The 15,761-nt window shown below is 46.6% G+C and overlaps 1 protein-coding gene across 3 annotated transcripts in view; it reads left to right on the plus strand.

The window, feature by feature from the left end:
* Nucleotides 1-15,761, plus strand: part of TFDP2 (transcription factor Dp-2) — a 751,258-nt gene that overhangs the window by 326,344 nt on the left and 409,153 nt on the right. For 2 of the 3 annotated variants that reach the window (XM_069618278.1, XM_069618277.1), the window contains exon 4: nt 6,233-6,274. The exons of the other annotated variant lie outside the window; for it this stretch is intronic. In XM_069618278.1, the coding sequence (XP_069474379.1) occupies nt 6,233-6,274 (42 nt within the window). The remainder of the gene's footprint in view (nt 1-6,232; nt 6,275-15,761) is intronic. 3 annotated transcript variants of the gene reach the window in all.

Below are 15,761 nucleotides of genomic sequence, written 5' to 3' on the forward strand. Positions count from 1 at the left end.
AACCTAAATAGTCTGGACTCCGATGTTGAGTCCTCTTTTAACCGATTAGCCACGTATTGTAATTGACTGGCCAAGTAATAGACCTCAAAGTTGGGCAGTTTAATCCCCCCTTTTTCATACATATTCTGTAGTTTCCACAGGGCTATTCTATTTCTGGTGTTGTGCCAAATGAAACCTCTACATATGCTCTGCAGTTTAACAAAGAATCGCCTAGGTATCATGTATGGTATATTCCCAAAAAAAGTGCAACAACCTCGGCAATACGACCATCTTCAGCAGTGCCACCCTTCCCATCGTGGCCAAGCAGAGTTTGATCCAGAATCTCATGCTATTCTCAATGTTAGCTATCACTTTGGTGGTGAGCTATATAGTAGTTTCAGCCATTTCAGGTACTCGGGCCGATTCCATGTTCTTTTAGGACTGCTATCAGCCAAGGCCATTTGACAGTCAAAGGCCTTCACCGCATATAGTGAAACTATTGCAACTTCATGCAAATCCCTTTCCGTTTGTTCTATGGCACGGTGAAGCCTCCTAAGATTGTCGAATATGCCTCTATGCGGGACATATCCGGTCTCGTCTGGATGTACGAGTTTGCTTATGACCGGTTTTAATCTATTCGCCAGCACAGCCGTGAGTATTTTGCTGTCCTGGTTCAGCATGGATAACGGTCTGTATGACCCCCAGTCCATGCTTGGCTTATTCGGTTTCAGGAGTGGAATGATGATCACCTCTCTAAGGGATTCTGGCAGTGTCCCTGTTTCTAACGCTTCATTCAACATTTCCAGTAGAGGGGGGGGAGCACCTCCGTCTTATATGTTTTATAGAACTTGCTGGAGTTTGTCGCTCCCAGGCCGTACTAGTAGGTAGTTGCTTAATAGCTGCTTCTAGCTCCTCCAGTGTGTTTGGGGCATCTAGGCTCTCTCTTTCTTCTGTACTCCATTTAGGTAGGCCAATATCCTCCAGTGTTTCCGATATCTCTTTCCATTCTCCCCCCTCTACATTTCCATACAATTGTTGATAGAACTCAAGGAACCCTTCGTTCACGCCCTCTTGGGTATCAAGTATTTGTCAATTTTCACCCTGTATTGCTCTGATCTGTGATCTGGATGTCTCACTTTTATACAGCCAAGCTAGCATTCTTCCCGGCGTGTCCCTGCCAGCGTGCTGACTCTCTATGTATTTCTTGTTATTTAAATTGCATAGTCTTTCCCAGTGCCCTTCACATTCTTGTTGTAGTTGGTTTATGGTCTCGGCCTCCAGAGAACTATCTCCTCTACGCATGACTACTTCTAATATCGCCTCTGCCTTTTGGAGTTCTTGCATTATGCCTCCTTGTAGCCCTTTGGATTTGGAAATAGCCGCTCCCCTCACCACTACCTTAATTGCCTCCCATAGAGTGCCCGCCATTTCTACGCTTCGGTGTTATTTTCAAAGTATTCTATTATTTCTTCCCTCAAGTCCCCTCTGAACACTGTATTTCAGTGCTTCAGCTCTGAGCCGCCACTTTGGGATCCTGGCTCTAGGAGGCATGTATTGCCATGTTAAGATCAATGGCGAGTATTCCGATCGCACTATCTCCCCTGTTTTTACCGGTGAAGCAAGATATGGCAAAGGTGGCAGGACAACTGAAGGTTGATAAAGAAGCCACTAGACACTGAATGCCAAGCAATGAACTTAGATAAGTGATCGAAACGAACTCATGATAGCTGTATAATGTACGCAAAAACAGGTCAGATGCCGGGAAAAATGTATACATGTGTGTCTAACCACAATGACTAAGGGTGAATTAAGTATTTTGGTTGTGTTTTGTTTGTAATCTATAAAACAATAAAAAGTATTTTATGAAAAAATAAACATAATCTAGTTGTGTGTACAAATTTTACAGGGCCGAGTAGTGTGAATAATGTCTATCATATGGGTGATGTAGCCTCCATACATCTTCCAGCTGTAGGTCTCCCAACAGGGTTTTCAAGGTTTTGGCTGCCGGGGTAGGTTTGTCTGATTTCTTGTGTGACCTGCCCACCCTGGGTTCTAGAATGCAGTTAAATTCTCCTCCACATATGACCGTGCCCCCCAGGTACGGGCTACCTCTGCTATATAAGGTCTTAAAATATGCCACAGTATCTTGATTCGGGGCATACGTGTTAATGATACACAGCCCTTTATTTTCTATCAATCCCCGAATCGGCACCATCCTCCCACCTGGCTCTACGGTGGACTGCAACAGCTGGAAGGGGACATGCGGTGCTATCCAGGTGATTACCCCTCTAGTGTATGCCGAATACATTTCTACTATGGTGGTCCCCTTCAATTCTTTATTATCTCTTGCTTTTCCTTTGTGTCCTTTGTGAGGCGAGTCTCCTGCAATAGAGCAATATCTATTTTCTGTCTCTGTATGTACATCATGATCTTATTCCTTTTCAAATAACTGTTAAGCCCCCTAACATTCCAGGTTGCTATCTTGAGGTCGCCCATCTCTCATCCATATCCAGTCCCGCCCCTGTCCTCCCTTATCCTGCGCTTCATGCACAGCAGGGCGTGGATGTAAGCTTGTTCCCTTATTAATACCACTACACACCCCCCGCCTCCCCTCCCACCCTTTCCCTCCAACAACCCCTCAAACTTCCCCATCCTCTTCCCTCCCCCCACCCTACCCCACCCCAACTGTTGCCCTCCCTCCATTCCCCGTTCAACTTTCCAAAATGGATGCCCAGCTCCATCGCTGCATCTCAGGCTACCCCGCATCTAGTCCCTTTCTCGGTATGACCGGTACTCAGTACTCAGCAGGGGGATACCGCCCTAACAGTATCCCAACTAAACTACCTCCGTGGGCGGGTTGGCAGCATGCCTGTGGTGCTGCCTCATGCTCTAGCCTAATAGCATGTCTTGGTGTAGGCGATAGTCTGGTCCACCTATCCCACATACATTTCACTATAGTATAGTCCCAATGTCATTATATATGCAGTACTTATCACTATTGAAACATGTTCTTTTGTCTTGGCGTAGCGCTTGCCGGGCTCCGGCTCATTTCTCTGTCGCGCTCTCCTCCTGGTCTGTGCCGCTCGTCGGGCCGTTCCTGGAATCCAGCCATGTATTCACATCCTCTGGTGTTTCGAAGAACAGTGCTTTATTCTTTAGGAGCGCCTTCATTTTTTCAGGGTATAGCAGCATATACCTGTAGCCTGCAATCTCCGCTTCACGGTACCATAGTTCAATCGTTGCCTTTGCACCATGAGTGTGTAGTCCGGGTATGCAGTGACAGTTTCTGACGCCCTGCTGATTGTTCCTCCCTTCTGGAAGTGTTCCAGAACCTTCTCCCTGTCCCTATAGTTCAGGATCTTTGCGATGATAGGCCGCGGTAGGGCAACTGGCGGCGGTCTCCTAGTCTGGGCCCTGTGTGTTCTTTCCACTGCAAACCCTTGGCTTAGTGCTCCTCCCGCTATCTCCTGCAGCAGCATATTTTCAACATAGTTTGTCGGGTCCGGTCCCTCTCCCCTTCCGGAAGCCCTACTATGCGCATGTTATTCTACCGGCCCGCCCTTCCGCCTCCTCAGCTCCGCTATCGAGGTTGCGCATCTGTTGCTGTAGCACGTGAACATCTGTTGCGTTAGTCTTACATGAGCTTGAGTTGTCTTTCATTTCCTTTTCCAGGGTCCCTGTGCGTTCAGCTATGGCTCGTACATCTTGCCGCAGTAAGTTTACATCTATACTAACAGCATCAATTTTGAATTCCAGCGCAGCCCTCGAGTCCGAGATGGCTGTGTCCATCCTACTTCCCATCGATATTTTCAGTTCCGCTATAGAATCCAGTATCTGTTAATTGCTGGGCGCCATCTTCTCAGTTTCTCTAGAGTTCTGTCCCTTTCCGCTGGTCCCCTCCGTCACCTGCGGTAATTTAGCAATCTCTTCAATGGTGGTTTGTATTCCCTTGCTCTTGGGCAATTTGGTGGACATTTTGGCTCGTGTGTGGCCTACGTGCCTGAACAGCCATCATCCTCAGCGCTCTCCGGTGTATGTATCGAGCCCCTCTTCCCTGGGCCCGGGATATCTCTCACAGCCCGTCCCCTCCTAGGTCCATCAAATTTCACCCAGTTGCACTTGTCATGGGGCTGCATGCATCCTCTGGAGTTCCGGCAGACTCAATTATCTGCCCGGCTTTGTTCTGCGTGCTCAGGTGCTGTATGTGCCGTTATAGCATGGGTTTCATTGGCCGTGTTCAATGTTGTGTCCCGATTGGCTTCTGGGCCTCGCTTAGGGGTTTGGGGATCGCTGGACGCCCAGTCGGTTGCCTCAAGTTTGTGTATCTTCCTTGGTTCAGACAGTTCAAGTCGTGCCTGACGTGTCCTGGAGTAGTTCTCAACTGGCAGTTCTCACCCTGCTTTCCCCCCTCCCTGTTCATCCGTTTCAGCCTCACCGCCAGTGCCTGGTTGTGGATTTGCATACGGGACAATGGTGTAGCACTGTCTTATGGGCCGTGATCACCCGCTCCCGGCTGGCCTCCCCTCTCTGTTGCTGAATCAGTGCAGCCTCTGGGACTTACGGGGCATGTCTCTACTACTGCCTTCTATGTTGCTGGTGCGTGCGCTCGCCATATACGGGGCCTGTTACCATCCATTCCGTTCAGGCTCCCTTTTTCACACTTCCATACCCGCTCGTATAATCCTGGGCCTCTTAACAGTATCCAAAGAGGTGCCTTCAAGTCGCCTCCGACCACACTCCGGTGCACGTTGATCAAGGTGTCTTGCGGCTCTGTTATTGTTCCCCACGCCGTACCTCACTCCGGCAGACCAGCAATCCGCCCAGGTGCCGCGATCCTCTGGTTCCTATGACCATATATATGTGTCAATCCAGGACAACAAGCAACAGTATGACGCTGGCTTGTAGGCCGCTCTCGTGCTTCCCAAGCTCCCGGCTTTTTTCTGTTGTCGCTCACCTGGGTTGGCCTCGGAGCTCCCATTTCGGATGTGTCGTCTTCTTCGCAGCACCCCCTGCTCCCAGTGTAGGTAGCCCGCAGCCTGGCTATTTTTACCCCAATGCGGGACTTCCTCTGCTTGCTCAGTCCGCTGCCTCTTCAACAGCTTTTACGCCGTGCTGTGTTTGATCAGGCCGGCTCTGTGTCGTTGCCCTGGCCCTCTGATGCTTACAGCTGACTGGTAGTTCTTGTTCTGAACAATGGGCAACACTGTATCACTGCAGGCCGTCTTCCTGCACTCATGGCTCACTGCTCCCTTTTTCCATTGTTCAGTTGGGCAGACCTCTGGAGCTCCCCGGCTGGGTATATTTTATCCCTAATGTAGCCTCTCGAGTTCTTAGATGAGTGTTCCTGTAACGTGGGGTGCACCGCACGGTCCCCTGCATCTAGGGCTTCCTTTGTAGTTGCTTGTGCCCAGTTTTGTTCACAATGGGGATTTTACCCCTGTGTTCTCAGTCCGCCGTGCACCGCACACCAATGCACGGTGGTCGGGATGTTCTCGAGCATCCTCAGCCCCTCCTCACTTCGCGCTTCGTTTCATAAGGCCGGTCCTTTGTCCTGATGCCACGGCCATCTTAATTTGTATGGTAAGGCTCCTCTCTGTCATTTCACCTTGCATTTTGCGCTTTGTTCATCTTATCCTTTCGATTTTGCACCCCATCGATGCCAGGTTAGTTCATGCGGCCGTAGGTCAAAATATAGCTTCGGTGGTCAGCATATACCGCCTTTACTCTTCCGGATCATTAAGGATCTGCAGGAGTGTCCCGGACTGGTGTCCTACTCCATGGCTCCCATGCCACGCCCCAGTGCCAGTCCTCTCAGAATGCTGTGTAAGTATCATTTTGAACACCCATCCCCACCTTACCCTACACTCAGCAGCCACGTTGTGAGGCGCAGAGGCACAGTGATGTTTTGGCAAGCACAAGCAAATAAGCACAGGGACTGGAAATAGAAATGGAAAGAAGACTACCACAACAAAGTGGCTCTGCTCTTCACAAGGAGGCTGCCAAGAAAGAAGGGGCACAGAAGCACCAAGGCATATTGGAATGTTACAGTGGAGACAGGGAGCGAACATTGTAACAGCGGTTAATGGGAACGTTACTTTGCTACTGAAAAATCGTTCCACTTATGAACTTGTCATTTTGACAAAGAAAAAATGTTTTTCCTATCATTTTAATTGTCAAGTTGTATTTAGAAATATTTTGATTATTGTTGTCTGATAGTCTCTTCTTCTCTTCTTTCAATCACCACTACGGACAGAAAACGACCCCGCGAGTTTATCGATTCTGATTTTTCCGATAGGTGAGCCCCTCTTATTCTACTCTTTCATTAATGTTCATGCGTAAGTTCTGAGAGCCTTGTCTTGTCTCTGTCTGCAAACTCTCAGGATCCAGCTCTCAGTTTCAGGGTTATTGATGCAATCTCAGGGTCTCCGTTACTGGGCCAGGTGCCTCTGGGTAATCTACCTTGATTCCAGATACACCAAAAGCGTCTTGACTATGTGACTTTTTTACATCTTAGTTAGTTTTTCATGTGATGCATGTATGTGACTGTCATGTGAAACTGAATACCATGCATACTTTGTGGTACTTGTCAGCATTATTGATGAGGGTGTTGGGTCCAATGCTGTCTACTTGATCATCCCAGACTGCGCCCATCAATTTAAATGCAATTATCCACTGTATGGCAAATCTCAGGCTAAAGCAAAGCCGAAGGTTACCAGGTGTGCTCCTGTCTACTAACGAAGGCGGCTCACCTGGTGTCTCAGCATAATGAAACCTAGCCTGCAAGAATCCATTTATTGGCTACTGAATCTCCAGTGGGCCTTAAATAGTGGTATGACCCCTGCATGGAGGCTGCTCATTCAACCTCATGAGGTTGCCGGTAGGCTGTACTGGCAACCTCGGCTTACCATTTCTGTCGCTTGATATCCCGGTAATACTGGGATATTACAGGCATCAGCAGAACGGTAAGTTCCCATTCCCGTCGAGTCCACGGGAATGGGAACACTGAAGCACTGGCAGCATTACTAATGGTGTTAGTGCTTCAGTGAATTATCTGCTAGTAGTTCACAGCCCCTACCGGCAGACTCGGAGTGAGCCGGCTGGAAAAAGTGCCAGGAAACTTTGTTTACTGCACTTTATTTCCGGACCGACTCACGAGGGCCATTGTCTCATATTTGAGTTCTGCTAGGAGGAAGTGTTGGGGGCTCCTCCATCAACTGTTTTGCAAAAAGGTCTGCCTCTAATTGTTGCCAGGGGCCTTCGTCCTTCCGCCCTTCCCACCTGTCTTTGTAGCTTGTCTCTCTTAGGAATTGTACTTCAGCACAAACAAGTTTCAAGTGAGAGAGGTTGCTATTGCACAGTGTGTACAATTCACATTCCTAAAATGAAATCGAAGGACACAGCAATACAGTCACATACAGTAGACCATGCATGTCTTGTGGGTTTAATTTTTGTTTTCAACGATGCTATGAAGAATTCAGAAGTACGTGATACAACTACCAAGCACTGGCGCTGTGTGTGCCAGAGGCATGGAAAAGCTGCTCCTGTACCCAAGGGGCATGTGAGCTCTGCCAGCAAGCCAACCCTTTCCATGAGTGCTCTGCCGAGAACCAGTCTAAGCAATAGGCCTAAACACGTTTTTTTGAGCAAATAGTTTTTCGTTCATTTTGGTTGAAAAGCGATTGTTTGATTATTCTGAAGGAGAGCGCATTCAATAGCCCAGTATTTCAAGTTTAAATACAGTGCCAAAGAGCATTATGCCCCTGCTGCCAGAAATACGTTTGTTTATAAAACTGGCACAGACAAAAAATATTATTCACAACACAATAAACGGTAATTTTGGGGTCAGTGCAGAGAAGCACATAAACTGGGCCCTTGCTTCAAGAGCTTTATGGCGCCTTGGGAAAGGCCCACAAGTCATTTGTGCACACCACTCTGTTCACTCTAGCAGTGGTCTTCAACCTGTGGTGCTGGGCGCCTGAGGGGGGAGCCCAAAGGATGTCCAGGTGAGGTGCAAGTTTCTTTAAAAAGGGATTGCGGCTCGGGATTTTAATAGAATATATAAGCAGTTATAGCTTGTGGAAGTCCCCAGAAAAATAGTTTTACTCAGGGGAGGAGGCTCAGTATAAAAAGGTTCGAGTAGCACTAGACTAAAGTGTAATCTTGTGTACACACTCCGTCTTCCTGTCCATGTGGAGGACCTCACTCAAATTCCAAGTATCTCTCTCAAAGTTATGGCAATCCGAAGACCAGTGCTCTCTCTTTCTCTCTCCCTCCGCCCCACACCAATCTGCAAACTGGACTGAATATCGCCTCCACTCTGCACCGCATGAATTGAAAGCACATTATCACAAATCCTTGTTATTCAGCCAGGGCACATTTGTTAACGTGGATGTATTGGTCAAAGTTTCCAAAGGTCAAGTGTACCTCCCCACCCTGCCACTCTCCTTAAGGGGGCTTTCTGGCGAGACCTGTTTTGTTGCTATGTTGGTTGAAATAAGAGAGAGTTGGTACAAGGGATGGACCGAATCGTACATTTAAGTATTTAGATGAATTCCAAAAAGTTGGACACGTATTCAGCCGGAGCCGAATAGTTGCCTTTTTAATCAATAAAGTTTTTTAGACAAGCAAAACACTGTAAGTTAAAAACACTTTAAAACATGTATATCCATTCTTTTTTGCATTTCTTTTCTTTGCTGTCTACAGAAGATGTTTGTGTGCACCATAAAAGGAATACATTTTCAGAAAATAAACTGTTCAATAACAGCATGGTTTGTTTTTTCGTGTATTCATAGGTGTCACTTGTTGGACGGGAGGACCAAAGTAACTATAACTAGCCCAAAAGTACAGTATGCATGTATGCAATCAATGTGAGGGAAGACTGAGCTATGTCTACTTGTGCTTTCAAAGGTGCCTTTTGGGCCTGCCCATCTTTAGCCTTATGGTTCCAGCAAGGCACTGAAACACGAAAGAAGTGATTACATCAATTAGCACCCTGCTGTCTGCTGGAGTGCTTCTGAATGCAAACCTTTGGGATGCTAAACCATGCTTTCTACCTGTGGTACTGAGTGGGGATGAGGCATTTGATAAAAGTCCTTTAATTAAAAGATTGTTTTATTCTTTCTTTTTTGGATGGGGTATGCTTGTGGTGTTTTAGGACATGGTAAGACACCAGACAAAAATGTATAGGGAATGCTGGCCGAGTCCTCCACAGTTCCCAGCTGACCAAATAGGGAAGGAAAAGTGCTGATTTTCACATCTTTAATTAACATGTGTATGTTTCATTTACTTATTTGTTTCACTTGTACATCCATTTGATCCAATGTTTCTAAATTGTAAAGTTGTATCTCCTTGTCTTTATTACACAAATATGCCCTTTTTTTGTAATTCTATAATGTTGGGACAAAATATTTCTGCTGCCACAGACTGGGGCATTTTGGTCAACAAAATGTAGCCACATTCTTTAGTAACATCTCTCACATTTACTCAATTCAAAGGGACTCATATTGGCAACAACTGGAGGGCAGGAATTGTAACCTATGTTTCGATATTACAAGCACATCTCTGCCATAGCCACGCTTCCCACTGAGCCATTTACTGATTTATAATGTTGGCCTGCAGGCTGAATACAGTACTTTGCTGCAGGCACACTACCTCTTGAACTAATTTACTCAGGATTTGGAACTTGCTGCAATCTGCAACAGCTATATTAAGCCACTTATTTATATTATTTGGATTGGGAATTGGTGGGATTGGAATCTGTAACTTTCAGATTTCTCACACGTTATCAGCAAATCAATAAGCGCCTAGATAAAGTACCATTTCCAATAGCGACTTCATAAACTATTTTTCCAGTTCAATGGTTTTTAACTGCAAAATGAGGAGAGACCACAGATACATTCAAAATATTGAGTTTTGCTTCAGCTAACCGCTCTCCAGTAATCCACCAGATGAAATTCTGTCTGTCCAGTACATGAAGGCCAGGGACTTTGTTTGAACTTTAAAACCTCTGTTCTGCCTGTACTCAATCCAAAATGTGACAGCAGCCTTTGTTTAATGATCCTTTTAAAGGATATACGGGACATGCCTGACTGATTCCAAGCACAGTCAAAGCAGTACTTATGTATTTTGTAGGGGAAACTATTCAGCTTCGAATGATAATTAAGTATTCAGCCGAATATCTAATTTTCTACCGGAATTCAGCCGAATACTTACTCGAAGCTGAATTTCGGTACACCCGTAGCTGGTACAGCCCAGGATCCTTGGGAGGCGCCTGAAGCGAAGGGACCCCAAAGTGTAGCGCAAGCAGATCATCGTTATTTTAGTTGGAACCCAACCCTCACTAAAGAGGGTCAAGCTGGCACCCTGCTCCGTGCCCAACATGAAAAATACCCAGCATTTTAGTTGTACGCAAGTGTCCAAAATATGAGTCGCCATTGCCTAGTTGCAGCTTCCTTAGAAGCAGCAGGTGCCACACCTGCACTCTATTGCTGGTTGTGAGCGCTGCTGCACTCCTGCTTTGACAACTCTCTCCTATCCTCTTTTACTAGCCAATAACTTTTTTTTACGCAAGGATACATTGCGTACTGCTGCTGGAATATGGATATATTTTATTGAATTGAAGGCCGCATTCCACATGGAAATACCAGCAGCCTGACCATTTTGTTGCTGTGGCACGTTTATTAACGTAACGGCAATCAATGAATTGACGTATTTTATCCTTCAGCTAATCTGGTATAACTTTTCTTCTTGCACATGAATTCCGATTGTAATAGTTTAACATTGCCGACTTTTATCAGCTTGCTCTTTGTTTTTTTTTCCCAAGCCATGAGTTATGTGTTTTTTGTTTTTATAAATTGCTAAACCACCATGCGTGTGGCCGTAACATGCTACGTGACATTAGGTGGTGCTTAGCTATACGTACTCTGCTTTCCAGACTACAGTCTACTGTGTGTGAGAACAGGTTCAACACCTCTATCCGCAGATCTAGGTTATTCCTAGATCTGCGGATAGAGGTGACTCTGCAGCGTGGTTGTGCTGATGCAGTGTCTATCTTCTGCGAGCCTGCCGGTCTCATCGAGACAGCCGTGCCTACTGCAGCGTGTCTGCAGTTCGATCGTGAGCAAGCAGCGGTGGAGACGCCGTTGCTAGGTGCCAAACTAAGATATAGTTGCACGCTGCAGAGTCACCTCTATCCACAGATCTACGAATAACCCTGGCCAAGCACGAAGATAGTTTCAGTCTCTGCCCGCCCTGATGCGGTAGTGAGACGTCCCCCCTTTTTTGTGGCGCTGATGAAATAGCACCATTGTGAAGTTGAAACAGCAACAATCAGGGCTTTCCCTGTATTTTGACAGCCTGCTGTAACAACACAATCGTGAAGTCTAAAGCAGCATAAATAAATTCACTCAAAACCACGGGTATCCCGAATTAGGCTACTTTTACTACCTTCACCTGGGGCCTGACTATCGTCCCCACAACACCTCCTGAACATCTTGACCACACAGTCCTTCCCTGTCCTGATGAAGGCCCTAGGAAGAAATGGCTCACTTTGCCCCCTGATAGGGCTAAAACACCGGGTGTAGGCGTATTTCCCTCCAATGTACAGTGTCACCATTGTCAACTGTTTATTCTCAAGATATTTATTATATATTTGCTGTTTATTTGTTCACTGGATTCTGACCCCTGTCGTCTACTTTGAGTAGCGACAGTAGTAGCTGTATTATGTCTTTTGTTAGTATCACTATGCAAGAACAATATCTTGCCTCTGTTTTGTTCTGATTGTGCAAACTACGATTGCTTCCTGTTGTATTCTATGATGTTCAGAAATATTGCTTAAATAATGTAAAAGCAGACACCAAAAAAACTACATAAACCTAGGTTTTTTAGAACCCTGTGTGTTTTTTTTGTACACATCATTGTGCTAAAAGTTTTGAATGAACTAGAAGGGAGGAGGCTCTTTAATGATTTTGCTCTCAACCCTTTCGTGTGTGTTCTAGTAACGTAAGACCTCCTGGGCAGAATAGGGTTGAATCCTCCAGGAGCCCTTCTTTATAGGCTATGGGTATAAACCATGTGTTGGATTGTGGTGTACTGCAAGTCTAAATCTGGGGCTAGTGTCTGGTGTGTGAGTTCAAAGTATAGTGTGAGTCCAGTAAGAACCGCCAGGAAGCTGCATGAGAGGAGTGAGAAGTAGGCAGCCAGTAGTGTCCTCAGGGCTGGACTCGGAACCAAAAGTGGCCCTGGACATTTTTTTCAAAGTGGCCCCATAAGAAAATGTTGAATAAAGTTAGTCAAAATGAGTGCATTTAAAGCAGGTTTTAAACATATATGGGGTAAAACGATATGTTTTAAATAAGTTCATGATCAAACAAAGATTATCTTCAATGATAGAGGGACAAACCACGAGTGCAATATCAGTCTGAATAACTTCAATCTTGCCCAGGTTCACTTCAGTTGCCCTCCAATACTCGCACCTCTTTGCTTCCCTCCCGGCTTTCCTTCTTACCCTGCCTGCCACGCTCCTTCATCCCATGCATCTGCCCTGCAACCCATAACTCCCGCCCTAAAGCACATTCATGCACTGCATGTGCATGTACTGTTATAAAGGCACGATAATTGCATTCCTGGAATAATCATTCCAAATTGGGGGCAACATCAGTGAATTTTCAATGCATACTTCCAAAGATACATTTACCACTGAATGAAGGAAAGTAAGAAAAACAGTGATTACAAAATCAGACTGCCTGTCAATCCCGCGCCTTCCCAGAATTCAACTACATCTCACTACCCTTTAAGCCAATTCACTGGCTGCTGCCAATGGAACATTGACAGGGGAATGATTGAAAGGGTGGGCGGGGAGGCGATAGCTCATTCTTAAAGCAGTCCTTAAGAGTCTGGTTTCAGACCACAACTTTGAAGCTGCACCAGAACAGCCTCATTAGATTGTGTAAAGAAGTTAAATGCCCCCACGCACGCTCCCCCGCCCCACACATTCTCTGAAGTTAACCATGTTCCCAAAATATGAAGTGTTACACCCCACACCCTACCCTAGAAAGAAGGACTGAGTACACCAGACCCCCGTGATGCCCTAAACTCACATGCACCATTGAGGGCTTCAAACTTAAAGAAGGCAAAAGAAAGTAAGAAGCAGATTTCTCAGAGCTCTGGGGATTTCTGATTTCTGGAAATGCAGTTTCAGAAGAATGATATTTGTGGTCAACAGTGTTGTGCATGCTACTCAAGTGTTTTAGGCCTTTCTTAAAGGGTTTCTTCCAGTTTAGGGGCAGTCTTTATAGCATTATTTTGATAATTTCTTGTTTGTAGATCTTGCAAAGCTGCCCGGTTTGCCGCCAGCATGTGATTTTCAAGCTGGCGGTAATGCCTGCTGTGGAACCCACCTAGATTTACCACCCGGTGGAAGCAGGCGTCATTCCCTAGAAATTGATTGTAAATGCGGCCTGCAATTGGGATTTGTAGAAGGCAAGTATAGTGGTCCTACACTGTTTTATCGAAATTACTCAATTCAATGCGGCAGAATTACTTCTCCCATATCCCTTTACCTCCCCCACGACCACCTCTAGCCCCTCATATCCCGACATAAACAGGTATATTTATTTATTGGGTTTTGATAATGTGTCTATACACAATGGGCCCGATTCGTGGAATTTTTTGCACGGTTCAAAGTGACTTTGCACTGCTGAAAAGTGACTTTGCACTGCTGACACAAACAATGATTCATGGAACTGTGCCAAGTGTATTCTTGCAGTGCAAAGTCTGCGCAAAGTCAATTTGTATTGCAAAAATGACTATGCACTGACGTTGCATGGACTTTGCACTGCAAAAATACACTTTTGCACAGTTCGATGAATCAAGGATTGTGTCGCCAGTACAAACTCACTTTTCAGCAGTGTAGTCCATTTTCAGCAGTGCAAAAAATTCCACGAATCAGGCCCAATGTGTTTACATTTACTTCCGCAAGAAGTAATTCTGTCGAAGTCAATTCCAATGGTAGACCTTTACACTTTTTCCAAAGCAGAGTGGAAAACACTCACCATACCTTGCAGTACCATTTTTTTATTTGCTTAAAATTCTCTTGTTTAGTCTCCAGGTTTGATCCGACTGCCCCCACCCCAGCTCTTCCTGCTCTATGTCAGCGGACCTCTCTGTGGTTCTGTCCCACTACGTTAGGTTATACGTCATACACAACCTACGGGGGTGAATTTCGAATCCCATGGAGCGCAAAACGTGGTGGCAAAACAGGTGTAAAGTGGTACACCTGTTTCATCACCACTTTTCCCACTCCAAGTGGCAAAACAACCAACATCTCTTAGGCGTGGGCTCACAAAACGGGGTAACCCTGCCTGCTAGCCCCCGAAATGTTACACCTGCATTCATATGCATACAGTGTTGGGCAACTGAAATCGTGATGTGGGGTTAGTACTTGCATGCCAGGGGAGAGGAGACCGCTCATTCTCAAAGCAGTCCTTAAGTGTGTGGTTCCAGACTTAAAAGAGAGAGTTAACTGATTGTAACATTGAAGCTGCAAACAAATAGTCCCATTAGAATGCACACAGAAGTTAGATGCCCCCCACACAAATACGTTTGCCCCTCCCTCATCTCTGAAGTTAGCCCCTCTCCCAACATTTGAAGGAGTCGCCCCTCCCCCAGCCGAAATGTAGGTTGTGTTTCGCCCCTGCTTAGGAACATTTGTAACTGCATTTCACACGCATACGTTTGCACTTCCTTGCAGTATGACCCTGGACCTGCCACTTCACAGTGCAAACAACGAACACTGCACGCAAGTGTGTAAGTGCACACTTCGGGCTTCCCCTCCATGCAATGAACACATTTCAGAAACATGACCCCTTTGGTGTCTGCGGGGGTCAAGGCCAGCCCTCCACCAGGCTCCCAAGCGCAGATGAGCGCCGGATGGGTGAGCTGTGGCCGGGTGGGGCCCCGCGCCCCAGTGAAGCTGGCGGATACTGCCCAGAGACACAAGATTAACCAGGCAGGTGGCTGGCAGCCTGGCATCCCTTCCCTTTGCTCGTGGTCCCATTACAGGTCCTAGGAGCCCTCACAACATCCTCAAAGCGCCCTCTCACTTTTTTCAATTTCAAAATGTAAACAGTGGATGACAGAACGACTCACAGAGTGGAGTGAGGGACATATGGGGGCCCATTCCAGGAAGCGATGGGCGTCATGTTAATTCCAGGGAGTGAGAGCGGCAGGGCGCTCTTTCCTGGGAGTGAGAGAGACGTGCAGCATTTCATGGAGAGATGTTGCGCTTGGCACGCAGGATGGGGGTGATCTTACTCTGCTTCCGGACTTCCCTATATGCGCCCAGTTAGTTGGAGCTGCTTTTAGGCACTGTCGGGTTTGCCTGAGGATAAAAGAGGGTCAGAGGGATCAGCATATCACCCAGGATCACACCATGCAGGGCAATAATAGATGCTGGGATTAGGGCTCCCAATTGTGTCCCTCCCCAGCCCCCACGCACACGCATCTCTTCCCCGGGGTCAACCCCGTTCCCTCTTATGGCAAGGAGTCCCAATTGCCCTCCATTATACCGCCCACACCGGCAACAGACCGGGGAATCCCCACTCGCTTAGACTCACCTACTTGGCGGTTTCCGGCACCCCACTGTGCGTGGTCCTCTGGGTCAGTCCTCGGTTTGGTGATCACCTTAAATTGAGGGGTACTTCCGCCAGCAGAATCCTGCAGACCCCGTATGGTCACAGGGGGCTGCCATCCTGCCTGACACGGCAACACCCACTTCTATTTAG

The sequence above is a fragment of the Ambystoma mexicanum genome, chromosome 10 (genome assembly GCF_040938575.1).
Source record: "Ambystoma mexicanum isolate Mex_15411 chromosome 10, UKY_AmexF1_1, whole genome shotgun sequence".
NCBI lineage: Eukaryota > Metazoa > Chordata > Amphibia > Caudata > Ambystomatidae > Ambystoma > Ambystoma mexicanum.